Raw genomic sequence first — 27,465 nt, 5'->3', positions numbered from 1 at the left:
GTTAGGGGACAGTAAATTATCCACAATTTCAGCACAGCAAACCACGATCCCATAGTCCTATGGGGTAGTCTGTGATTATAGGCCAGAAGTACGCTTTTGCAGAAGCTAAGGAGAGAGGCTCAAGAGTGTCATGTATTCGTCCTTCCTTGGGAAACAGCTTTATTTACAAAACAAGTCTAAAATAAGAACATGAAACAACAGCCTAGGGAAGTACAGGGCTAGCTTTGGGGACCCACGTATAAAGCCCAGCGATATAGACAAAGGGCCTAAAGGAAAGCCAGCTATGTGAGAGGGACCTAAAATTTGAATTCCTTGTATTTCTTGCTGCCCCCACGACTGTCCTGGGGCTGAGCTTTCCGTTTCTTTTGCTGTAGGAGAAAGAGAGAGACAGGTTACAACAGGTTAAACAACCCCCAAACAGGAGGCAGCCTTACATAGACATAAAAAACTGAGGGAAAAAAGCACTGAAACCACATTCTCTTTTCACTCTCAGATGTGGATGGCTTGCTGCTGCTTCTCCCTGTGCCCCAGTGTCATGGTACTTAAGAGATGGTGACCAGTGGAAGATCTCTGAGATTTTCAGGCTCCAGGAAGATAGGAAGCAGGCACTGAGTCTACCTTCCCTCACTACTAAAGCATACAGCCCCACCAGGGCAGACCCACCCTGCGTCTAGGCTGTCACTGCTAAGGTCCCAGGTTGCTCCTACCTTCTGTTTAGCAGCATGCTCGGCCACCATGTCACTGAAGTCTTCTTTCTCTACTTGTGCCTGCTGCTCCCGCACATGTTCCTCATACTTCTGGGTCATGGCCATGGGGTCCAGCTCCAACTCCTCAGGTGCCAGTGCTACTTCCACACCTTGCAGTTCAGGGGCTGGACCCTTCCGACTCATAACCTGAAAAGATTAGAAACTTGTTAGCTCCAAAGACTCTGAGACACTGGCTCCATCTCCATCACAAAGTAATGTCCTCCAAATGCTTACCGTTGACATGTCATAAATGTGGGTTGATCCCATCATGGCTCCCCCAACAGTGGCTGTTCTCTTCTCTGGCAACACAGTGAACAACTGAGGTGTCTCACTGCTGCAAAGAACAAAAAAGTAAAACCCAGTAAGGCACAAAAGAGTCTCTGGAGTCCAAAGAAGCATAGGTGGTAGCATTTAGAATCTTGGAGAATTCCAAGATAACTATGGCTAAAGTATCTGTAGAAGAGTTGGGTTAGAGATGTGTTGTGGGGTCAGAGCTCATCCTACAGGATAAACTGTAAGGGCTAGAGACTAAACTACGGGATCTTCTGAATCAAATTAGGAGATCAGAACCAGGACTCACACATAAGGAAGGGTTAATGGTCATAGAGAACTTTAGAACAGAGAAACTGTCAAAAGAACGGGCTAGGGCCAGTGAAACAGCTCAACCGTGCAAGCCAGACTGACCTGAGTCCCATTCCTGGAACCCATATAAAGGAGAAAGGAGAAAACCAACTCCACCAAGTTGTCCTCTGACCTCTACGAGCTTGCTGTGGCACAATGGCACATACACACACATGCGCACACAAACATCATATATACACACACAATAATTGTTTTTTAAAAGGATAGAAGTCAGGTCATGTCTGATGTATATGCTTTTAATATCACCACTCTAAACACTGAGATAGGCCAATTTCTGAGTAAGAGGCCAGCCTGGGATACATACTGAGTTCCAGGACAGGCAAGACTATATAATGAAACAGTCTCAAAAAACCAAAGAGTGAAAATGAATGAATGAATAAAACAGACAGCAAGTCTTCCTCACAGGTGGTGTCTAATTCTAATATTCCAGCCCTCCCAACCGTTTCAACCACTGATTTCAATTATGCTTTAGAATAGTATTCAGGGGGCTGGAGAGATGGCTCAGAGGTTAAGAGCACTGGCTGCTCTTTCAGAGGTCCTGAGTTCAATTCCAAGCAACCACATAGTAGCTCACAACCATCTACAATGAGATCTGGTTCCCTCTTCTGGCCTGCAGGCATACATGCAGGCAGAACACTATATATATAATAAATAAATAAATCTTTAAAAAAAAGAAAGTATAGTATTCAATGGCAAATGGCAAATCCATCACTATCACTCGAGACCATGTTCTTTCCCAGGAGAGGTGACTCTTGATGCAGCAAATGTCTTAGAACAAAATTCAGACTGTCACTCATCAAAAACACACTGAGGCTTCTGATGATCATTTGAATAAATCTGAACTCTTCTTAAAATAATTTATGATACTTATTTATTTTATTTAGTGTATATGTGTACATGCACACACTGTATGCAATGCCACAGCCTACATATCAAGGTCAAAAGACAACTTGTAGGTATTAGTTCTCTCCTTCCACCATATTAAGTTCCAAGTATTAAACTCAAGTCATCAAATGCCAGGCAGTGGTATCTCATGCCTTTGATCCCAGTACTAGGAAGGCAGAGGCAGGTGGCTCGCCTAATCTTCAGAGCAAGTTCCAAGATAGCCAAGACCATACAGAGAAACCCTGTCTCAATAAAATCAAAGTAACAAAACAAGACAAAAAACCCTCAGATCATCAGGCTTGGTGGCAAGTGCCTTAAAAAAAAAAAAAAGATTTACTTAGGGGGCTGAGGGCTGGAAAGATGGCTCAGTAGTTAGCGCTGGCTGCTCTTCTAGAAAATCCAAGTTTGATTGCCAGCACCAATGTGGCAGTTTATTTTTACAACTGACCTTCTATAACTCTAGGTCCAGAGAATCTGATGCCCTCTTCTGGCCTCAACAGGCACCTGCATGCATGTGGTATACAGCATACATGCAAGGAAAATATTCATACTCAAAAATAAAATTAAACATATACATAATGGTGCTGAGAATTGAATTCAGGACCTCTATCTACAAAAGCATCAAGTGCTCTTAACTGCTGAGCCATCTCTCCAGCCTTTAAGGGCCATTCCTTACCCATGAAGCCAACCATCTCATTGGCCAGAATCCAAACTCTTTGTCATGACCTAAAGGATTCATACTTTGTATGCTATACTCTTACTTGTTTTCTTTCCTTTAATATGCAAAACTTCAGAATTCTGCTTCCTGACAAGAAGCAGGGAACAGATTTACCCATCTACATGAAATAATCAAAAACTGGACAAAATCAAGAAAACTATGGTTTTTCAAGGCACCAGACAAGAAAGATAAGAGACAATGATTACTGTAAGACAGAAAGCAAATGAGAGGTAGACGCAGGAGGATCAGCAGTTCAGGGCAAACATTAGTTTTAGTAGAGACTCTTATCTTTAAAATCAAATGAACCTTAACAGTGGTACTGAGTTTCCAGACCACAGAACCAGGGAAGACCCATACAGACCTGGGAAGATTCTGTGAGTTGAGAAACTAAGGTCGAAAGCAGCCAGAAATTGTAGAACACAAAGAGAATTCAAGAACTCAAGACCTCCTTCTTCAAGTATTGGGGGAGACAAGTATGAAGAAAATATGAATGTGAGGATACTACCAACGCCAAGACAGAACCACCTGGAAGGATGAGCAGTGAATACTGTCCACTGCTCAGTCAGGATGGATAATAGTGCCAATCCCAAGTAATCGGATGGAAAAAACCTCCAAATTCACAGGGTTTGGGTTGAGAATACAGAATCTCCTGAGCTTTGTGCCTCCTATTTGGAAGGACTGAACACTATTTCAGTCCTACTAAAAAAAAAAAACAAAAAGGAAAACCTCAGAAGATGTTTCTAGATGACTCTATATTGATCAAAGCTGAAGATGTATAGGAATACAAAATCCCTGGGCCCAGTCAAGTAAATTTCACAAAACTCAGCAGCCAGTCAGAAATTATCAGGCATACTGTAAGGCATAGTGATGCACACCTATATCTAATCCGAGGATTAGGGAAACTGAGACAAGACAATCATGAGTTGAAGGCCAGCTGAGAGACCCCCGTCTTCCCATCCTCCAAAAAAGGCCAGGTATAGCGACACATGGCTTTCATCCCAGCATTTAAGGAAGCAGAGCCAGGAAGATCTGTGAGTTCAAAGGCAGCCTGGTCTACATAGGCCAGCCAAGGCAACATAGTAAGTAAGATCCCATCTTGGAAAAAAGAGAGAGAGATGGAAAGATTACAATCCATAGTAAGGAAAATATCAATGAAAATCAGCCCAGAAAGCTGGAAGTAGTGGCACACACCTGTAATCCCAATCCTCAGGAGGTGGATACTGGAGATCAGGAGTTCAAGATCAGCCTAGGCTACATGAAACTGTTTCAAAAAAGCAAAACAAAACAAAACCCTAGAACTGATAAATGTTATAATTAGCAAGCAAATGGGGCTGGAGAGATGGCTCAGTGGTTAAGAGCACTGAGCACTGACTGTTCTTCCAGAGGACTCAGGTTCAATTCCCAGCACTCACATGGCATCTCACAACTGTCTATAACTTCAGGATCCCCAACACCCTCACACACAGAGGCAAAACACAAATAAAAATATTGAAAAAATAATAATTAGCAAGCAAATGCATAAAAGGGCCTGGGGAGATGGTCGGTAAGTAATGTGCTTGCTACTGCAAGCCAGGGGACCTGAGTTTGGATCTGCAGACAAAATGTGTCTCTAAACTCAGTGAAGGGGCAGTGGAGACAGCAAGCCACAGGGTCCATGAGAGATCCTGTCTTAAAAAGTAAAGTTGATCACTGGGGTATGAACTCTGCATGAGCTCTGAAGAAAGTCCCCATGCCCAGAACTTTCCAATTGTACTTGGTAATGACTTCCTTCTTAACCTACCCCACATATGAGAATGAAAAATCAAATTTAAGAATGATACAGATAAATAATAAATAGATAAATAAAAAAAAAAAAAAAAGTAAAGTTGAATCTGGGTGTGGTGGCACACACCTTTAATCCCAGCACTCAGGAGGCAGAGACAGGTGGATCTCTGTGAGTTCAAAACAAGTCTGGTCTCCAAAGCAAGTTCCAGAACAGTCAGGGCTACACAGAGAATCCCTGTCTCAAAAAACAAAAAACAAAAACAAACGAGTTGAGAACAATTGAAGACACCAACAGCAACCTCTGGCCCTCACACACGTGCACCTGCACACATGTGCAGCTATACAAATAATAAGGACAAGGAAGCTATCTCATGATAAAGGGGTGTCTAGGTTCGTTTTCTGTCAACTAGATACAAACTATGGTTATCTGGGAAAGGGGGAACCTCAACTGGGAAAACGCCCCCACCTGTGGCAGATTGGCCTGTAGGGACACCTGTGAGACATTCCTTGACTGATTGATGTGGGAGGACCCAACCCACTGTGGGCTGTGCCACCCATGGGCAGGTGATCCTGGGTTGTATAAGAAAGCAGACTGAACAAGCCACGAACAGCCAGCCAGTCAGCAGCACTCCTCCTTGGCCTCTGCTTCAGATCCTGCCTTGAGTTCCTTCCCTGACTTCCCGTCTTAATGGACTGTAACCTGTTCACCAAATAAACCCTTTTCTTCCCAGGTTTCTTTTGGTCACGGTGTTTATCACAACAATAGGAAGCAAACTAGAACAGAGGTCAAGCCTACTGTCTACACACCAAAAGCAGAGCTGGAAAATCCATGACAGTGCAGAACCTCCCTCAGGGCCTTTGTGTGTGCTTGTGCTGCCATCTCTGCTGACGGAGACCACCACTAGCTGCTTCTTCCCTAATATTTAGTTCACATCCACCTTTACAGTGAGGCCTTCCAAGGACCTTTCCATCATTCAGCATTCTTCTCAAGCCCATTACCCAGTTTCATCAGCTTCACCATTACTAGCCAGACCTGAAATTACTTCAGTCTGATCACTTATCTACCTCAACTATCTACCCTGCTGACTTCTCACTGGCATAAAGTTGGTGTTTAATAATTGTTAGGAGAGCCAGGGGGTGGTGGCGCACACCTTTAATCCCAGCACTCGGGAGGCAGAGCATGCAGATCTCTGTGAGTTCCAGGCCAGCCTGGTCTACAGAGTGTGATCCAGGACAGGCACCAAAACTACACAGAGAAACCCTGTCTCAAAAAACCAAAACAAAAAAAAAGGTTAAGAAAGGAGATAAAGATAAATGGCATTAGAAAGTCAGCTGACAGCCGGGTGGTGGTGGCACACGGCTTTAATCCCAGCATTTGGGAGGCAGAGGCAGGTGAATCTCTGTGAGTTCGAGGCCAGCCTGGTCTACAGAGTGAGTTCCAGGACAGGCTCCAAAAACTACACAGAGAAACCTTGTCTCAAAAAAAAAACAAAAAAAAAAGTGAGCCGACCAACGTAGAAGACCAACTAAAGCGAAACTCCTCCCCATAACTACTGCCTGACTACTTCTCACCCATCCATGGCTTCCTCAATCTTCTTCTTCCTCAGCTCAATGAGTTCAGGGGTCTCCATTCCAGCTGGCACCGATGAGAATCCTCCAGGAGTGATGAGACCGCTATGAGGAGAGAGATTAAAGCTCCATTGTAAAGAAGCACCCCAAAGACAGACGGCCGCTTTGAGGAAACGGGCTTCATTTCCTACCTGTCCGCAGGTGTAATAAAGCCAGTCTCATCTGGCTTGTCTTCATCACTTTCCTCCTCTTCCTCTTCTTCTGAGGACTCTTCATCAGATGGTTCCAGTTCTCCCCAGGGGGTCCGATCAATCTCTTCCTCTTCAGTTTTGGTCTAAAAGAGATTCCTCAATCATTCAACAAGTACTTACTGCATGCCTCTTGCCCCACCCTGCCGTTCACTGAAAGATGGAAGAGCAGACACATAAATCCTCTAAAGGAAAGCTGCACTACACCTCAAGGAAACATATGCCCCTTTCAGACCGAACACCACCAAACCCAGCTCCCAGATAATGAAGTTACAGACCAACTCTTTCTAACCTTTTCAGCACTGAGTAAAACCAGACTCAGCAGCCTCCCCATACCTGAAACTCAGCAGCATTGGTTCCAAACACATCCCCATAAAGTGGCTTCCCAGTTTCATCTACTGGGGGTTTGCCCCATCCACCAGCATGGTATCCAAAGGAACAGCTCTGCAAAAGAGGGAACAGCAATGAGTTCTCCTAAACTCTAAAGACTGAACCCTAGAAAAAAGTTAACACTTCCAAGATATGGAGCTCACTCTGGGGAACTCTGGAAACTATGACAGCAGAACATAGTTCAACATTAAAAGACATTTAAAGAAAAACAACAAGGCCGGGCAGTGGTGGCGCACACCTTTAATCCCAGCACTCGGGAGGCAGAGCCAGGCGGATCTCTGTGAGTTCGAGGCCAGCCTGGTTTACTGAGCGAGATCCAGGAAAGGTGCAAAGCTACACAGAGAAACCCTGTCTCGGAAAAACCAAAAAAAAAAAGAAAGACCATCCATCATCACTCTATATTCTGCTCTGGCCTCCACACATGTCCAGACATTCCTGTGTAACACACACACACACACACACACACACATACACACACACACCCCACAGATAAGAAAAAAAGAGGCAGCCAAGAAGGAAAACAAGCTCCCTGCTCACCTCAGGAATAGGTGAATTCAGCCCAGGGATTTTCAGGTTCGGGTAGGATGGGGGTGGCCCATATCGCTGCATGGCAATCAGCCACGGGGGAGGGACTTTGTGGGCATTCTGTAGGAAAAAAACAGAACAGGATATGACCTACCTTCCCCTACACTATCTTTCTCTTCTGCTCCTATTCTTACCCTCTCTCCAGCTTCCCCAGCCACTTAGCCAATACTTACGGGTCCTACTGGCATCCCTAAGGAAATCCTTAATTCATCAGATAGATCTCCAGGCTTCTTCTCCTTCAGCCGTGTCTCAAACTCCTTCCCCTGGGGAAAAAGCACAGCCTGCTCTGTTGGGGACTCCAGACACATACTGAGAACTCAGTGGCATGAGGATATGAGAACGGACAAGAAGTCCCATCAGATATAAAGTCCCATAAGGGCTACCGGGCTCCCACTTAGATTTTGGGTAGAATAGGAAAAGGTAGAAGTCCAGACTCTCTGTTGCTACTAATGCACTGTGAGAATAAGGCCAATACAGAACTTGTTTTCCCACTTATGAAACAAGGCCACTGGACAAGATGACTGTCAGCATCCTTCATTCTCAATCATCTTTTGATGCCATGGTGACTAACATTTCAAACATTCGGGGGAAGAAAAGAATAAAACTTTCTCCCACTTAAAACACACAATATTTCTGCATAACACCTGCCACTTGGCCATGTTGTCCCTAAACTACCCACCAAACATCATTTCAAATACCTGTCTACACCTTTCTTCTGGAAAAAGAACTTGTTTGAGGGAGAAAAACAAAAACAAACAAACAACAACAAAAACACCACAATGTCTTACCCGAGGGCAGTAATAGGAAATTTTTAAGAACCACTGTACTAGCTTTGAAATGGACTCCAACCAAAGTCACCATCAAGACTCAACCCTGGAACTATTAAGAGCATTGGGTGTTCTTCCAGAGGTCCTGAGTTTAATTCCCAACAACCACACGGTGACTCACAACCATCTATAATGAGATTGGTGCCCTCTTCTGCTGTGCAGGCATACATGCAGACAGAACACTGTATTCATAATAAATAGAATCTTAAAAAAAAAAAAAATACCTACTTTGCTGGGTGGTGATGACACACACCTTTAATCCCAGCACTCAGGAGGCAGAGGCAGGCAGATCTCTGTGAGTTCAAGGCCAGCCTAGGCTACAGAGTGAGTTCCAGGAAAGGTGCAAAGCTACACAGAGAAACCTGTCTTGAAAAACCAAAAAAAAAAACCTCAACCCTAGACCTCCCAGCCCTCTTCCCAAACCTCGTAATATAGGTCTCCATGGATGGTCAGCTTTGGTTTGGTCTGCCACTTGAAGAAAGCATCATGCAGTTTCTGGTAGTCAATATCAATCTTCCCCATCTTGGGCCGAACCTTCTCTCTCATTTTTGACTTCATGGTCTTTTGTTCTTCCTGTAAAGTGTCAGAAGAGATGATTATTGAGTATTAGTCAATTCTTTAATAAATTAGACCCTCTAGTCTAATTCAGTGGAACTTCATTTATCTCACTCAGAAAAATCAGCTTAGCTTCAAGAAGTTCCTGAGCTCAACAGCAGCACCCAGAATTCAAATGACACAATGCGCTGAACAAAACAGACTTACTGTATAAAAGCAGTTCCCGTGCTCTGTCAGTAACTACTGTTTTAAATGTATGCTCAAGAGAGGACTGGATTGGGGCTGGAGAGTTGGCTCACTGGCTTAAAAGCACTTGTTGCTTTTGCAGAGGCCATAATTTCAGTTCCCAGCACCTACATGGTGGCTCGCAATAATTCCTAACTCCAGTTCCAAAGGTATCTGACACTCTCCTCTGACCTCCACAGGCACCAGGTATACACACAGTACACATACACACATGCAAGCGAAACACCACACATAAAAAGTAAATAAATCTAAAACTGAAAGAAAAAGAGAGAGGACTGGAGGACATAGGCTAAACGGAAGGCAGTTTTCTCTTTAAGTTTTTTAATCACAGACAACTAGCATCTAAAACATTAAAACTTAAAAATTTACAGCATTGTGCTGGATAGTTTTATGTCAACCTGACACAAACTAAAGTCATCTGAGAGATGGGAACCTCAATTAAGAAAAAGCCTCCATATGATCTGGCTGTACGGAAGCCTGTAGGGTAGTGGTTCTCAACCCTCCTAAAGCTATGACCCTTTAATATAGTTCCTCATGTTGTGGTGACCCCTGCTTTATAACTGTAATTTTGCTACTGTTATGAATTATAATGTAAATATCTGTGTTTTCTGACAGTCTTAGGTGACCCCTGTGAAAGAATTACTTAACACCCCCCAACCTCCACAAAGGGGCCAGGACACACAGGTTGAGAGCTGCTGCTGCAGGGCATTTTCTTAATTAGTGATTGACAGGGGAGGGCCTATCCCTTGTGGGTGGTTCTATCCCTGGGCTGGTCATGGGTGCTATAAGAAAGCAAGATGAGCCGGGCTACAGTGGCGCACACCTTTAATCCCAGCACTCAGGAAGCAGAGCCAGGCGGATCTCTGTGAGTTCAAGGCCAGCCTGGTCTACAGAGTAAGATCTAGCAGTCTTCAAAGCTACACAGAAAAACCCTGTCTTGAAAAAAAAAAAAACAAAAAAAGAAGCAAGCTGAGAGGCCGGGCAGTGGTGGCGAATGCCTTTAATCCCAGCATGCGGGAGGCAGAGCCAGGTGGATCTTTGTGAGTTCAAGGACAGCCTGCTCTACAGAGCGAGATCCAGGACAGGCACCAAAACTACATGGAGAAACCCTCTCTCAAAAAACAAACAAAACAACAACGGGAGGGAGGGAGGGAGGGAGGGAGGAAGGAAGGAAAGCTGAGCAAGCCATGTGGGGCAAGCCAGTAAGCAGCACCCCTCCATCGTTTCTGTATCAGCTCCTGCCTCCAGGTTCCTGCCCTGCTTGAGTTCCTGCCCTCACTGCTTTTAATGATGAACTGTTATAATGAAACTGTGAATGACAGAAACCCTTTCCTCCCCACGTTGCTTTTAGTCACAGTGTTAGATCACAGCAATAGTAAACCAACTAAGACAAGCATCATGTGCACCTCTAGCTACAAATGTATCAGAAAACAGAAAGCTGACCAAGTGAAGGGGGGCGGGAAGAAGAGAGGGGAAGAAAACTGCTATTCTGGACCAGGAACCTCAAACTAACAAAGCAGTGATGCTCTAAGCACAGACTCAAGGTCTACTTACAGTGCTGACTTCTAATCTAGAAAAAGGTTAATTAGACTAGTAACAGGTTCAATTCTAAGGCAGGCTGCTACGAGCATGGGTGGCTGAACTCAGGCTGGTCTGTGCACCAGCCCAGCCTCACCTTCTCCTGCAGGGCCTCTCGCATCTCCTGGATGCCTGTGCGTTTGATGAAGTCTGGCAGCTCAAAGGGGGGCTTCTCAATGCCTCGTTTGCCTTGCAGGTACTTGCGCTTAAAACACCAGTGGCGTGGCACAGGGACGGAGTTCCGGGTGGCCTTGAGGTGAACCAAGAGTTTAGGGTCCTGTGCCGTCACATCATGCATCTCCACAACATCAGGCCGAGCCACCAGCTGAAAAGCAGAGAGCAATAGTTAAGTAGATTAAATAGATTCAAGTCTTTCTCAAAAGACACCTATACCAAGCACCATAAAAGCACCTCCTTGTAAGCCCTCTAAAGCAAACACGGTAGGGCTGAATGTATCTCACAATTTCCCAGCCATGCTCCAGATCTAACCTGCTTGAGTTCCGCCACAGTAAAACGATTCATTCGGCGCAACTTCTTCTTGGACAGCTTAGGGGCTTCTGGCTTCTTTTCCTAGAATAGAGTGGCCTCTGAGATGGGCCTCAGGTGGGATTCAAACTGCCCAGCCCACTTCAGAGCTTGAGCCATGAAAGCCCTTTATCATGGTCCCCAAGGGAAGCACTTCAGCTAGCTGGGCCCTGCACCCCTCTCCCCTGTGAAGGGCCTGACCTGTTCATCATCACTGCTGTCATCGTCACTGTCCTTGTGCTCCTCCTCAAAGCCCTTCTTCTTAGGGACTGCAGAGTTCTCCATTTTGTCAAGTTTCTCTGGCTCCTTTTCTTTTTCCTTCTTTACATCATCAGTGAGCTGAGGAGACAGACCATTTGGAAATCCCCTTGTTCTGACACACCTCCATTTCTGACCCCTGTATGCAAACAATGATCCCCGAAGTCTTATCTCTCCCCATCCCATGCCCATCGAGTGTGGCCCACTCAGAGCATACCACTCCTTGTACCTTGAAAGCCTCAAAAATCCTCTTGAAAAAGATGAAGTTGGGCTCATAGATTTCAGGCTCTTCAGTCACATATTCAATCTCGACATCAGCAGCAGGGGAGTCAGAGCCTCGAGATCGAGCTGAGTCTTTCTCTCGGTCCCCAGAGCTCTCTGAAGATGCTACGCGTACCCGCTGGGGCTTTTTCTTCTTCTTTCGGTTCCGACGCTTCCGGTTTTTCTATCAAGACAAAAAAAAAAAAAAAAAAAACTGCCTCATGCCTGTCTTCACTACTTCAGCAGAGTCTTCACCCAAATTCTTGCCTCCCAAAAGGTAAGTTGCTGTATATCCTGGAGCCGCAGCTTTTTCAGCTGTAAAATGTATCCAATACTGGGCTGGAGAGATGGCTCAGAGGTTAAGAGCACTGACTGCTCTTCCAGAGGTCCTGAGTTCAATTCCCAGCAACCACAAGGTGGCTCACAACCATCTACAATGAGATCTGGTGCCCTCTTCTGACCTGCAGTCATACATGCTGTATACTAAATAAATAAATCTTTAAAAAAAAAAAAAAAAAATGTATCCAGTACTTAGAACTTAAAGGGCTTTGTGACAACTGAAGATCTGCAAGACGTTTAGACGGACTCGGAACATGTACAAGTCCTATCTCTGCAGAATCCTTCCGGACAAGTTCCATCACATACCTCTTTTTTGGATATGGACACGGTGTCCTCCTCAGTCTCTGATGCTGACTGTCCTAGAGATGAGCGAGTGTCTGTCTCCATTTCTTCTTCCTCTGTTAGAGAAGAAGATGGCTATCAACTCTCCTAACAGTAACTTCAGTCATCTTTTCTTTTCCTTTTTTTGAAAAAGGGTCTTATTGTAGCCCAGGCTGGTCTCACACTTACTATGTAGACAAGGATGACTCTGAACTTCTGATCCTCCTATTTCTACCTCCCAAGTGTTGGGATCAAGACTATGCTACCACATCCAGTCTTAATCACTAGAGAGTAGCTGCTGCTCTCCAGACTGCTCTCTTCTCAGGGATGGAAAAGGAGTAAGGACGTGGTCCAGTCCTGGGCTGCAGCTCTAGGACACACCACTCACCCTGCTGAGAGTTCATCTCTTCCTGACGGCTCTCCTTCAGCTGCAGAATCTTTTCCAAAGCCTGGGGGATCTTGGGGCCCACAGAGGGATCATCCATCTGCCAGAGACAACACAATAGAAGAGCAGACTCCCAGCGCCTTCCCCCTCTAATTCCCATCTCTTACCCTGGAAAGGCTACTGGGTTGTGGTGACACATACAATAGATTAGGTCTACATCCCTCACAATTCTGCCCAAAATGTCTCCCAAGTCCCTAACCCTAAAAACTCATTTTAGCTGACTGTGGCTCCTACCTGTGCCTGAGAATTTAACCCCACACCCACTCCACAGATGCCCCTAAGATCCTAAAGCAGTCCCCTCCAAACCACAACTGTTCTGACCACAGGAAGAAGCCAGCAGTCTTACCTCTCTGTTCTCCTCTCCAGGGGGCGGTGGGGGACCCCGAGGGCGAGGAACAGGGGCCCCCATGGGCAAAACAGTGGGAGTGGGAACCACAGGACCTACTGGAGCAGCTACTGTGTAAAGGAAATAAAAAAGTCCAATGTCAGAATAGTCTCCTGGTGATGGGTGCCCTGCAGGGCAGGGAGTGATGAAAGGGCACAGGACTACTTGTGGGGTGCTGGCAATGCTTTGGTTCGTGGCTGGCTGCACAAGTACACTGATATGGGAAAATTTATGACCTATCATACACTTGTTATAGTTAAGTTTTTCTTCCTCCTTTTGGATTATTACTATTTTTCTAGGCTCTTCTCTCATATTCCATGTGTTTGGTGTTAACCACAGAGGCCATAACAGGAATTCAGATTCCCTAAAGCTGGAGTTACCAGTGATCATGAGCCACCCAATGTGGGTGGTAGGGTAAAAGTCAGGTCTTCTGCAAGACTAGCAGGTGCTTTCAAGTAATAAAATATCTCTCCAACCTCTTCCTTTCCTTTTTCATTTGTTTTTTAATTTTTATTTATTCATGTGTATGAATATTTCTTCTGCACATACTTATGTACACCATATGTGTGCCTGGAGAGGTCAAAAGAAAGGATCAGATTCCCTAAAAATGTAGTTAGGAGTTGTGAGTCAGCATATGGGTGCTGGCAACTGAACCTGGGTCCTCAGCAAGAGCAACAAGTGCTCTGCACAACTCTCTCCATCTCTCCAGCCCTTCTGGTTCATGTGAAATAGGTTCTCTGTTGCTCAAACTCACGATCCTTTCTTCAGCCTCTTGACTACTAGGATTACAGGTTACAGATATGCACCATCATGGCTGACTCTTAGTAATCATTTGTCTTTTGTTTTTGTTTTTGAGACAGGGCCCCACTATGTAGCTCAGACTGGTTTAGAACTTGCTTTGTAAACCAGATTGTTCTCAACCTCTCAGAGATGAGCCTGTCTCTGGGTCCTTAGGTATGTACCACCAACCTCCACAAGTAATTTTTTATTGATGTGTCTGCATTTATGCACATTTACATGTGAGTCTGGTACCCAAGGAGGTCAGAAGAGGCATTGCATCCCCTGGAAGTAGAGTTACAGATGACTGTGACCCACCATATGACCCACCATATGGGTGTTAGGAACAGAAGCTGGGACCTCTGCAAGAATAGCAAATGCTCTTAACAACTGAGCCACCTCTCCAGGCTCAGTAACCTTTTAAATTTGATAAATACATACTTGTCCCTTGGTATCTACAGGGACTTTGATTCAGAACCCCACCCAAATACTGGAATCAAAATGCTCAAGTCCTTCATAGAAAATATAGGATTTGTACAGAATCTATAAATACACATTGTGTATTTTAAGATCATCTCTAATACTCAAACAATGCAAATGCTGAAGTTTAGGGAATAACAAGAAAAAAATCTGCATGTGTTTAAATACAGACACATTGTTTGTAAATATATTTTTTAAAATTATATAAGCCAGATGGTGGTGGCACACCCCTTTAATCACAGCATTTGGGAGGTAGAGGCAAGCGGATCTCTGTGAGTTCGAGGCTAGCCAGGACTACACAGAGAAACACAGGGTTTCAAGTAGCCCAGACCATCTTTGAAATTGATATGTAATCTAGTATGACCTTTACCTTCCTGCCATTACCTCTCAAGCAGTTGGATTATCGGCATGTGCCACCATGCCCAGCTAAAAAGTATTTTAAAAATTACCTTCTTGTCAGGCAGTGGTGGCACATGCTTTTAATCCCAGCAGCTTTTAATCCCAGCACTCGGGATGCAGAGCCAGGTGGATCTCTGTGAGTTCGAGGCCAGCCTGGGCTACAAAGTAAATTCCAGGAGAGGCGCAAAGCTACACAGAGAAACCCTGTCTCGGGGAAAAAAAAAAAAAAAAAAGAATTACCTTCTTTGCTCTTCTCTTCCATTCAAGGGTCTTACCTCGAGGTCCCAGGGGAGTACGGACACCCAGCTGACTCATATCTTGTGGAGGCCTAGGGACTGCAGTGCCCATCTTGGCAATCTCCTGTTGTCGTTCCTGCTCCATTAACACAGCTGCCTACAAGAGGGAAGTGAAGACTCAGCTTGTAAAAGAATTTAGCACACAGTCCCTGACAAATGGGTTCTATCAAGAGAGTACAACCAGGAACCACCAAGGTTCTGACAATTCTCCACTCCTATATTTGCACGTTACTAATAAAAGTTGATATGAGATATCCTTCTGTACGCTGTGAATATGTATTGATCTCATTGGTTGATAGATAAAGCTACTTTGGCCTATGGCAAAGCAGGATAGAGCCAGGAGGGAAATCCAAGCAGAGATACAGAGAGAAGGGCAGAGCCTGAGAGACACCATCCAGGCGCTGACAGAACAACATGCCAGCAGCTGGTAACACCACTGCCACATGGCAATACTTAGATTAATAGAAATGGGTTAATTTAAATGTAAGAGCTAGCTAGTAAAAAGCTTGCTTGAGCCATCAGCCAAACATTTATAATTAATATTAAGCTTCTGAGTGGTTATTCGGGAACTTGCGGGCGCAAGAGAAACTTCTGATTGCAAATAGCATGCCAACGTGAAGCTATCAAATTTCCACAGGGCCTGAGAAAGATTTAGGGAAAAAAAAAAAAACAAAAAACAAAGAATAAAAAATACTTTAAGAGTTTCTACAGGCCACTGAGCCCTTGAGCAGCTAGTACGTTAAGTAGGAACAAAACAACAACAACAAAGTAAAAAAGCCTGCCACAGCGTTTTAGAGCTCTAGAAAGGGTTTAATGCAGTTCTCGGTCATGAACCTCCAACTGAGCTATGAGTTTTAGGCTTGACTTTCAGGACCTGAGAAGCGGGTGGAGTCAGTCACCAAAGCTGCAGACAGAGGTCCACATCACTTAGCAGTTTAAAGATTGGCTCACACAGTCAAAAGAAGGTAAAAGATACACAATAAAAAGCAAAGGATAGGGGTTAGGGATTTAGTTTAGTGGTAGAGTGCTTGCCTAGCAAGCGCAAGGCCCTGGGTTCGGTCCTCAGCTCCGAATTAAAAAAAAAAAAAAGCAAAGGACAGCTGCTAAGAAGCCTAAAATTGAGAGACTGACAAAAAGTACCAACATAAATATTTTTAAAATGTCTTAAAAGTAAAAAAAAATATATTTATAAAATGGAACTTAGAAGATGCATTGCTTTAGAGAAGCAGTTTTGCTTTTGTTTCCACAGAAACAAGAGGCTGTGGATTTGTTCCGGATTAAGATGGACCAGATTTGATCAAGGGACCTCCTGAACCTTGACAGGTGATATCCATCAACAAAGGTTATAGCTGGTCTTTCCAGGACTTGGACATTATCTCAGATTTTCTCAGGGACCCTAAAGATACTTCATCCACAAACAACAGGAAGCAGTTTGGAGAAAACGATGTCCACATTCCCAAGAGTTGGGGGTTATGGATGGTCTTTGGTTATTTGGTGGGTTATGAATGTTTCTATATTTAGAGGAATATAGGAATATAGAATAAAAAGACAACTATTAATCTCAGATATTTTGCATTGGCATGGGTTTTGGTATAGTGATAGAAATTTAAAGTTAATTTTGTTACACTGTATATATGTTTCTATTCTTGTTTAAAGGATTTTTGTATATTGATACAAATTTAAGGTTATTTTTGGTACAATATTTTGTATATATATGTTTTTACTCTTGTTTGAGGTATTGTACCTATGCAGTTCATTTAAAAATTGTAAGGTAAAATTCTAATTTTTGAAAGCTATTATTATAAACTACTTAGGATAATCAAGAAACATAGGTTAACAGTCATTTATAAGAGTCAAATTTGTAGATATGTTAGACATGTTTCTAGATCATACAGAGATATATTTTAGATAAATAAATGATTGTCAAACACTTGAAAGACCTATAGAACATGGCATTTGAAATATTTTGTTAACTCAGGGCTTTGCATGACAACGAGACACATCTGCTCCTGGCTGCACTAATTTACTTCATAAAAGAATGATGGTCATTGAAGAAACTCCATGGGAGTTTGCTTTTATTGTGGCAAGATTATTATCCATTTAGGCAAAAAACTGGTTTTTTGCCTTGACTGCTTGACTGTATGCTGTATAAACTGAACATACAGGACTCACAGGAAAATGACTGCTGAACTTTGCCAAAATATGATGGGACAGTCTTCTGCTTCACAGAAGAAACTGCCAGACATTCTACATGACACAGAGGAAAGCAACTGGCAAGCTTTGCCAAAATAGGCAGGACAGTCCTTCAAATTTCCTGCTTCACTAAAAAGTCTGCCAGATACTCTAGGCCTATAGGCTAAAAATGGATACCCCAATATTGCAGATGAACTCTGATGACTGGCCAGAAAGCCAGATGTCTCTGTCATTTCTAGAGTTTTGGAAGTTGCTTCCAATGCACTTTTTTTACTCAGGTAATATAGCCTTCTGGGGTCTTTGATGGAGTTGAAGACTAAATAGTTATAATTATAGTTTTCCTTAGTCATGGTAAATTAGATATGAAACTTTAAACTCACAAAGATAGGATAGATGATATTTTCTTTAATTTTGCCAAATACAAATAGACTAAATATTGTAACTATAATTCTTGCTTGAAAACTGTTTTGTTATATATAATTTTACAATGCTAAAGGTAAAAACTTCCTTTTTGATTAGACAGAAAAGAAGAAATGATGTGGGATGGCTTTCTGTACTCTGTGAGTATGTGTTGCTCTCACTGGTTGATAGATAAAGCTACTTTGGCCTATGGCAAAGCAGAATAGAGTCAAGAGGGAAATCCAAGCAGAGATACAGAGAGAAGAGCGGAGCCTGAGAGACACCATCCAGCCACCCACAGAACAACATGCCAGCAGCTGGGAACACCACTGCCATACGGCAATACTTAAATTAATAGAAATGGGTTAATTTAAATGAAAGAGCTAGGTAGTAAGAAGCTTGAGCCATCAGCCAAACAATGATAATTAATATTAAGCCTCTGAGTGGTTATTTGGGAACTTGTGGTTGCGCAGGAGAGAAACTTCTGATTACAGAAACTTCTCACCACAACAGAAAATTCCTAGTAACTAATGAGAAAAGCCATAGGAAATTTCTGGTTCCTAGAAGAGAATTCAATATTTAACTAAACACTACCATCTACTTTTCAATGAGTTTTCTTCCCCCAAAGATCAAACTATTTAGAAAGAACCATGAGTCATTATCTTATAGCTACCACTTACAATCTGCCACAAACTAGACAAAATTAGTACTTCATACATGTTTCCATACTTGGTTTTTTTTTTTTTTTTGGTTTTTCGAGACAGGGTTTCTCTGTGTAGCTTTGCGCCTTTCCTGGAACTCACTTGGTAGCCCAGGCTGGCCTCAAACTCACAGAGATCCGCCTGGCTCTGCCTCCCGAGTGCTGGGATCAAAGGCGTGTGCCACCACCGCCCGGCTTCCATACTTGTTTTTAATGTTTACCTTCTAACATTTCTGAATTACCCACTGGGTAAAATTGATACGGGGTAGAATATCTTTTACATCATATCTAAATCTGTACTCATCATAGTCTAAATCCAATAAAAATGACTAAATATGGCAGCATTCTCCATAAGGTAACTAAATGATGCCATTTAAGACTATCAGTAGCCAGGCAGTGGTGGCACATGTCTTTAATCCCAGCACTGGGAGGCAGAGCCAGGCGGATCTCTGTGAGTTCAAGGCCAGCCTGGTCTACACAGCAAGATCCAGGATAGGCACCAAAACTACAGAGAAACCCTGTCTCGAAAAACCAAACAAACCAAACAAACAAACCAAAACCAAAACAAACAAACAAACAAACAAAAAAAGACTAGCAGTAATCAGCCTGGCACTGGTGGCACACGCCTTTAATCCCAGAACTCAGGAGGCAGAGGCAGGTGGATCTGAGTTTGAGGCCAGCTGATCTACAGAGCAAGTCCCAGGACAACCAGAGCTACACAGAGAAACCCTGTCTTGAAAAACCAAAAAAAAAAAAAAAAAAAGACTAGCAGTATTATCATAGGAATTCTGTTACATACTTGGTTTGATTTTTTTTTTCTTTTTTTTTAATGACAACCCTCTAAAAATAAAAAATAAAAAAAAATCATTTTTAGTTTATACACCACACAAAAGCAGGTTGCACAGTGTGCTAACTACTGGTTTCCAGAAAAAAAATGGAAGTACTGGAACTTAGTTGGTTAGGAAGTAGTCTCCAAGGCAAACTTGAATGAAGGATCTTGATTTGGATGTTAAATGGGATCCTATGGATGGAGAAATATTACCTTCTTCTGCTGCTCTAAGAGCTCATGTTCCTTAAATGAATGATTTCCTTGCTTAAAAAAGAAAACCTCATACCATCAACAATATGGCCCAGGCCAATCTGCCAAAATTCTTGCTTCTAGGATTCCCTGCCAGCTTGTACCTATGTTCCAGTCTTCAATCAAGGCCTTCCTAAAAGGCATGGCCTCAGGTCTAGCTTTCTGAGGCTCCATTTCCCCATCAGGAGCCTAATGTGTCCTAGGTACAGGTTTCCACCTGTCCTACCTGTTTGGCACGTTCCTCTTGCTGCATCAGCAGAGCTGCCTGCTGCTGCGCCAGCTTCAGCCGTTCCTCTTCTGATAATGCCACAGGCTCACCAACTCGGAGAGGAGGCGGGGGTCCCAGATTTGGTGGGTGAGCCATAGGAAAGCCAAGGCCAAGGCCTGGTGGAGGTGGTGGAGGTGGTGGAGGAGGTTGTAGAGGTGGGAGTCCCATAGGTGGTGGTGGCATAGGAATCCCAGACAGCTGTGGGAAAAAATACAGCTATGAACTAGAAAGCAATTATCCATTTTAGAAGCATTTGCTAGAGACCTAGCAAAAGAGCCAGGCATTCAAAGTCTAATGACGAATGCCGGGCGGGTAGCGGCGCACGCCTTTAATCCCAGCACTCGGGAGGCAGAGGCAGGCGGATCTCTGTGAGTTCAAGGCCAGCCTGGACTACCAAGTGAGTTCCAGGAAAGGCACAAAGCTACCAAATAAATAAATAAGTAAGTAAATAAATAAATAAAGTGTAATGATGCAGAACTCAAGAAAATGCACCACAGCAGAAAAGAAAAAAAGAGAAGAAAAGGCTAACTTTAGAACACTGATCAAACACAGCTATTGGCTCCTATGAAAAATATCAGGAACACACATTTTGCATTCAATTTAAGGAGATGCAAGGATATCTCTAAAATCCATACAGGAACTTTACAACACACACACCCCCAATAGACCCCAAGTCAAAGCCATTACTTTAGAGGAAGACACTCAAATACTGGATTTTGTAGGGACTTAAAGAAATGGGAACCAGGGTTGGAGAGACAGACCAGCAGTTAAGAACTGCTCGTCTAAGCTGGTGGTGGCACACGCTTTAATCTGTAACTCCAGCCACAGGGTGGTTTAACCCCCTCTTATGGCCTCCTGTGACACTTTCATGCACATGTGCACAGACATCAGACATGCACGTAGGCTAAACACTCATACACATAAATATATATATGTATGCATGTATGTGTGTATATATACATATATATGTGTGTGTGTGTGTTTGTGTGTGTGTGTGTATTTTTTTTTTCCTTTCTGAGACAGGATTTCTCTGTGTAGCCCTGGCTGTCCTGGAACTCACTCTACAGACCAGGCTGGCCTCAAAGAGATCCACCAGCCTCTGCCTCCGAGTGCTGGGATTAAAGTGTTCACTACCACCACTTGGCTATAAATAATTTTTTTAAAGACAAAGAAACTGGCTGGGTGGTAGTGGTGCGCACTCAGGAGGCAGAGCCAGGCGGATCTCTGTGAGTTTGAGGCCAGAGGGAGATCCAGGAGAGGATCCAAAGCTACACAGAGAAATTCTGTGTTTTTTTTTTTTTTTTTTTTTTTTTTGGGGGGGGGGGTTGGGGAGGTGGGAGAGGGAACCACAAAAACAATGAAGACATAGAAACCAATGTTCCGGGACACAGAATGCCAATGAGTTACTAAATGCAGGAGGTATATAATAAAATCAGAGCATTATCCCTTAATGTCTCAAGGAGTAACTCTGGGAGTTGTGCCTAATAAGAAAGTACAAGATGGGGCTGGAGAAGTGGCTCAGAGGTTAAGAGCATTGACTGTTCTTCAGAGGTCCTGAGTTCAATTCCCAGCACCACATGGTGGCTCACAACCATCTATAATGAGATCTGGTGCCCTCTTCTGGCTTGCAAGCAGACAGAACACTGTATATGTAATTAAAAAAAAAAAAAAAAGAATGAAAGAAAAGAAAGTACAAGACTAGATCCAACTGGGAACCAAGTAAGAATTCTAAGTATTCAAGTTGAATCTTGAATGGTAAGTCACAGGGCAGATATTGGGGACTGAAGCAGTATCGGCATCCAATTTTGTCTCATTAGAACCCACCCTTAATTCACTATAACATCTGCCAACTGTATCTCCAGTACAACACACAGGAGAAAGGCGTCCCTGAGCAGAAAGGGCCAATAAACAATCTCTTACCTGCGCTGACATAGGAGGAGGAGCGGCTTTGTCTCCATCCTCTCCTCTTAAAACTGGCCGATTCAGCACGATGCCAGTCTACAGAAGAAAAGAGAACTCTATGTCAGACTAAGAGGGACTACTCCATTACATGACCTCCTTTCCCATTTATTTATTTATTTAACAGAATTTACCCAAGGCCCATTTGCCAGAGACTGGGGCTGGAACCTGAGAGAAGCAAAGGAGTAGCAGCGATTACAATAAAGCAAAGGCAAAAGCTGATAAAACGGTCAAGACCCGGCTTGCTGCGATGAAGTACATAAAAACGAAGACTCGCCGGGCGGTGGTGGCGCACGCCTTTAATCCCAGCACTCGGGAGGCAGAGCCAGGTGGATCTCTGTGAGTTCGAGGCCAGCCTGGGCTACAGAGTGAGTTCCAGGACAGCCAAGGCTACACAGAGAAACCCTGTCTCGGAAAAAAAAAAAAAAAACAAAACAAAACGAAGACTCAGCCGAGCGTGGAGGCGCACACCTTTAATCCGAGGGCACTCCGGAGGCAGAGGCAGGCTGATCTCTGAGTTCGAGGCCACACTGGTTATAGAGTGAGTTCTAGGACAGCCAGGGCTACAAAAACAAACAAACAAAACAAAAACAAAAAAAAACCCTGTCTCGAAAAACTAAAAAGAAAGTAAAAAGAAACGAAGACCCATCCGTGTGGAGTCCTAAAGGCCTCTAGTAAAATTTAGACCTATCCTGAACTCCTGCCACAACACTCACCTGGCGGGTGTAGGTCTGCAACCGCTCAACCAGCTCCTCGCGACTCCCTGTGGGACGATGAACAGAACCAGGAGGTCAGCACCAGCCGGAGGAGACCACTTGGCCAGGTCGGGCCCCAGCGGCCTGTCTCCGCCCCCCGCCCGTGGGTCTCCTGGGTAACCAGGCTCTTCTCCACAAGCCCACGCAGTCCCTCTTGACCGGCCCATGAGCCTCACCTTGGATCGGAGCTCCTATTTCCGCCAATTTGGCCTGAAGCTCCTGGGCAGCCCAGGCGCCATAGTGGCCTGGAGGTGGCGGCGGTGGCAACTGCAATTCTCCTTTGGGAGGTTCTGGATGCTCCGCCGCCATCTTAGCCACAAGAAGGCGCGCGACCAACACGGAAGCTCGAATCAGCCACCGGGGCCTACTTCCGGGAACTTCCGGCAACGCAGTCCGCCATATCCCGCAGTGATTGGAAAGCACTTGATCGAGACACACCCCCTCCTGCCCTTCGCTGGGAGATAGGATTCGCCACTAACATAGGCTGCAAAGCCTTCTGGGAGTTGTAGTCTGCGGCTGCACCGCCTAGAGGCTGAACGCTTGTAACAACCCGTACCGAGTAGTAGATCTGATGTTAAGGCCACGGGAAGAGCCGGCCCTCCACAAAGCGAGTGCTTTCTGCTTCATACCTGCCCAAATGCATATTAAGTCTTCTGGCCCGACACCCTCAGTGATGAGGTATCTGGATGCTTATTTCCCCTAGGAGCTCCTAGAGACTGCTCTCCGGCGCCCGCCAAGTGGGAGGTTGAAGCCGATGCCTTTGATAAAACAGTGTCCGATTGTTTGCCTGCTCACTCCCGTCCCAGGCGTGCTTGAATGGCCTGAAAGGGGATCGGAGCCCGTAGAAGAACGGACCCGCCGGGCTGAGTTCCAGCTGCTGACCTGGGGGAAGGGCGATACTAAAATTCCCTTTGCCACATTCGAGAAAGGCTTAAATAAATGCCTTCTCTGCCAAATGTTTCCTTCCCTTTCTAGGAGCTTTCATACCACATTCAATTTTCCACCTTTCGTTTTCAAAACGAAATGTGCACCACTTGCATGCTTGATGTCTGTGGAGGCCAGAAGAGTGTCAGATCTCCTGGAACTAGAGTTACAGACGGTTGTGAATCGAACCCCGGTGCTCCGCAAAAGCAACAAGTGCTCTTAACGCCATCTCTCCAGCCCCAAGGTTTTCGTTGTTGTTAAGACAGTGTGTCACCATGTGGCCCAGGCTAGCCTCGAACTCCTGATCCTTTGAGAATTACAGATGTGCACTACCATGCCCTGCTTCATGGAGTGGGAGGTCTAGTATTTGAGATCAAGACTCATTATTGAAGGTCTGACTGTCCTGGAGCAAACTCTAGCCCAAGCTAACCTCTAGCTTTTGGCAAGCCTCCTGCCTCAGCTTCCTGAGAGCTGGTATTACAAGTGTGAGCCAATCTATTGTCCTGTTTCATTTTAAAGACTTTTCTACCCTTTATTCCTACCTCCATTCCCAAAACAGGAGCAAGAACTTTATCTTTGTTGTTGTTTTGTTTGTTTTTCAAGACAGGGTTTCTCTGTGTTACTTTGCGCCTTTCCTGGAACTCACTCTGTAGCCCAGGCTGGCCTCAAACTCACAGAGATCCGCCTGCCTCTGCCCCCCGAGTGCTGGGATTAAAGGCATGCGCCGCCGCCGCCGCCGCCGCCGCCGCCGCCGCCACCACCATCCTGTGATCTTTTTCTGTCTATCATCCAGGAGGCACCTAATAAATTATTATGGGGGTGGGGTGGGGGGAATCTAACCATGGGATTTTATCTTCTTGTAGGAAAAAAAAAAAAAGCCCAAACCACTCAGGACCTTTCTTGGGGCGAGACACCATGACCCCTGCCTGCCCAACATCCACCAATTCATTTTGTCTCCACACTTCTCCCACTAGTTCTGCCCCTCTCAATAACAGCCTGTTTGTTGTGTGATGAATAAGGGAGAGGAACACAAATGGTCTCATTTCCCACCCACACACTTCAGATCTTTTCTCTTCCTAGCCACCTCCATTTCACCAGCTGTTCACAAAGGAGAATTGGGAAGGGGGGGGGGGGGAACGGCACACAAGATGCAGGAGAGGTGAGGTTTGAGAGAGACAAAAGAAAATACAGGGGGGGGGGGGGACTGGTTCTCTTTCTCTTCAACCACATCCAAGCTTTGACCCTTCCCCTTTTGATTCCCATCAAGAACAGTGGTGGCCTTTCCTTATGCTTGTCAGCCCACTCGGGCAGACCATTTGCAGCCCAAAGGAAGTCTCTTCTGCTTCCTGTAACTAGAGAGCCTAGAGTAGGTCATCTGAGGCTGGAGGCCCCATGTGCTCAGACAGAGAGGGAGGGCAGTGTCTTTAAGGTAAGATCAACAGAGCAGATGGATCAGTAATATAACTAGGGCCAGAAAAGGACACACTAAGCAGGATCTGATTTTTTTCACAATGGTCTTGGTATGCAGATAGGATACCAAACTGCAAAGGTAAAGACTGAGAGAAAACAGAATCTGACATGTCCAAGATTCCCTGACTCTGAAGTCCTTCCCTTGTCCTTGGCAAAGGATTCTTACAAGATGCCCACTTATTGGCTGTATGAGACCAGAAGGGACCAGTGCAGTCCCTTTCAGTACCAGTTTTGGGTGGCTACCCTATTTGAAGATCCTTTCCTTGCCCAGAATGAAGGGGACAGCCCATGCCAGCCCCAGAACCAACTGTGGGCTCATGGCATCTAATGTGGCTTTGGGAGGTATTCTGCTAGACATCCACCAGGAGCCCTCTCTCAAACAGAACTGTTACAAGGAAATAGCTGCCCACTTCCGTGCTGGGAGTAGCAGGACTCAGGAAGTGGCTCCTGGCTCCAGGATGAAGTAACAGCAGAAACCAGAAATAAACTGGAGTTTCAGGCTCCTGGTGCAAGGTGCCTGGGCACAGAGACCCCAGACCTGGCAACAGCTCTGGTCAGAAGTGAGACCTCTGGAGTCCTGGCAAGGCATGGGTGAACTACTAGGAGCTGCCTCAGGAGAGCTGAAAGACAAGCTAGAAGGGAAGAGGACCAGACAGGGCTAGTAGAGGTGGGAAGTAGAGGGGAAGAGAGGGGAGATATAGGAGAGCCCAAGTGTACCTGAACCTCTAACCAACCCAACCTCAAAAAGTTCCAGAGACCAACGGGACTCAGTACTGCTGTAATGTTGAAGTTCACTGACACCTTCCCAGCCTCGGTTTTCACTTCTGATGGAGAAAAGTGTGTTGAGCACAATGGTGTTGAGCGCTCTCTACAAGATTGAAAGGGGAAGATGCCTGCATCCAAAGATGCCAGTATCACCGGAAAGTGCTCAGCAGCAGCAGGCATGCTACAGGGTCCCCCTCCCCTTGCTGCTTCTCCTTTTCCCCCTCCCCTGAGCAGCCAGGCCCCCGCCCCCGCCCCGCCCCCGGTGTGAGATGGGGGACGGGCGGGCAGAGCTGAGCCGAGCTGAGCTGAGCGGACAGACACAGACGCTGCCACCTGATCCCATCCAGGCGCAGCAAGGCAAGCTACCCGCACGAGCGTTCAGGGCCCCGTTACCTTCAGACCCGGCAGATTTCAGGACAAGGGGCCCAGGGGAAGCGGAAGGTAGCCCCTGACCCAAGTTGGAGACAGAGCCTGCCTGCGTAAGTACTGCAGTAGCCAGCCGGGAGCCGGAGGAAACAAGGGTACACTGCAAAAGGAATGGGAGCCTGGGCAGTTGCAATAGAGTATCTTGGGGGCCTAGTGCCAAGAGAGCTTGAGGGGGTGGCACGGTAACCTCAGGAAGCAGAGAAGTGGGTGAATCTGGCCTCTTCCCTATAGTGACCAGATCTCTAGGAGAGATCGGGAGGAAATTAAGGGAATGTGGGACGCGGTGGGGGTGGGAGTGGGTAGTGATGGAGAAAGGAGAATGAAGAGAATTCAGAGGCATGGATAAAAGCGGGGGTGGATGACAGAGAGAGGACTGGGGAAACCTGGTGCAGGGGGAAGAAGGGATGGAAAGATATTCAATCTCTTAAGCCCTATTGTGCTACCCTCTCGGCCTTTTTCTCTTGGGGACCTGTGTGACCTGGGCTATGCCGTGCCCCAAGTCGGGTTGAGACTCCACATCACTGGGAGGACAGCTCCCAGTGGTCCAGGCCTCGGAGCCACTCCTCCACGGACATCAGCATCAGCCCTGGAGCTCTGAGGGGAGAAGAGAAAGATCATTTGGGAGAAGGGTGGACATCTGGGCTAGTTTTCAAAGCTCTGGATGGTGATACCATTTCTTCTTTGGTTCCCCAGAGAAAAGAAAGCAATTTACAAATCTGGGCAGCAGCCTGAGGTAGATTGTTCTGACTAAAATTAGCACTGCTATTCTGATAAGGCTGGCACCCTGACCTGCTGGGGATGGGGAGGGGACCTCTTTCTCTCCTTAGAAAAGACACTAGAGATAGAGCAGGTGAAGCCTCTCTGGGCAGCAGCCAGGGCCATCCCTCCAAAGCCATGCACCAGCAGCATGGCCAGCAATTTGCTTCAGTCTCAAGACCAGAGGAAAACTCAGCCCAGGGAACTCCTCCAGGCCCTCACTGCTGAGTCCTTCTCAACAACAGAAATGACCTGACCCAGGGAAGGCAGGCTTGCCTGCCTAGTATCCAAGCACTTCTATCTGGACCTGCAATGGTTTCTCTGGCTAAGTGCCCACATACAGGATACAGGGTTCTTGCTTTCAAATACCTGAATGTCTGTCATGAAGAAAAAAAATCTGCCTTGTGCTCTGAAGAGTGAAACTAGCTACAGTACAGAATAGGAGATGAAAGGACAAGTCAAGCCTAGGAGGATGTCACAAGGCAGGGTGACTAGTTCTTACAGTCCCAGAAAGGTCCTTGGGATTGTGGGCT

At 45.4% G+C, this 27,465-nt stretch overlaps 1 protein-coding gene across 2 annotated transcripts; it reads right to left on the bottom strand.

Moving 5' to 3' along the window:
- Window positions 1-128: 128 nt before the first annotated feature.
- Window positions 129-22,946, bottom strand: Sf3b2 (splicing factor 3b subunit 2). Of its 2 annotated transcripts, none has more exons than XM_052761408.1 (21): window positions 22,768-22,946; window positions 22,553-22,599; window positions 21,798-21,875; window positions 19,836-20,075; window positions 15,219-15,336; window positions 13,249-13,355; window positions 12,846-12,942; window positions 12,443-12,534; window positions 11,766-11,981; window positions 11,480-11,617; window positions 11,243-11,323; window positions 10,851-11,078; window positions 8,798-8,947; window positions 7,721-7,810; window positions 7,500-7,607; window positions 6,909-7,016; window positions 6,516-6,658; window positions 6,328-6,429; window positions 981-1,080; window positions 708-893; window positions 129-368 (listed from the first exon to the last, which is right to left on the bottom strand). In XM_052761408.1, the coding sequence occupies exons 1-21, from the start codon at window positions 22,898-22,900 to the stop codon at window positions 297-299; spliced, it is 2,634 nt and encodes an 877-aa protein (XP_052617368.1). In that variant the 5' UTR covers window positions 22,901-22,946; the 3' UTR covers window positions 129-296. The 2 variants fall into 2 exon arrangements, with proteins under 2 accessions (XP_052617368.1, XP_052617367.1); XM_052761407.1 differs by having other exon boundaries at window positions 13,249-13,358; window positions 22,768-22,945.
- Between the last annotated feature and the right edge of the window lie 4,519 nt (window positions 22,947-27,465).

Source organism: Peromyscus californicus, unplaced genomic scaffold (assembly GCF_007827085.1).
Source record: "Peromyscus californicus insignis strain IS unplaced genomic scaffold, ASM782708v3 Scaffold_4__1_contigs__length_199733344, whole genome shotgun sequence".
In the NCBI taxonomy this organism is placed as follows: Eukaryota; Metazoa; Chordata; class Mammalia; order Rodentia; family Cricetidae; genus Peromyscus; species Peromyscus californicus.
The sequence above is the reverse complement of the archived record's forward strand: the minus strand, read 5'-3'. Positions and strand labels throughout refer to the sequence as shown.

Excerpts from the sequence above, each read along its gene's own strand:
- Sf3b2 (XM_052761407.1), bottom strand. The coding sequence starts at position 22,900 with ATGGCGGCGGAGCATCCAGAACCTCCCAAAGGAGAATTGCAGTTGCCA. Across the intron at positions 12,535-12,845 it reads AGAGATGAACTCTCAGCAGG|AGGAAGAAGAAATGGAGACA; the intron begins GTGAGTGGTGTG and ends CTTCTCTAACAG. Across the intron at positions 6,430-6,515 it reads TTTATTACACCTGCGGACAG|CGGTCTCATCACTCCTGGAG; the intron begins GTAGGAAATGAA and ends CTCTCCTCATAG.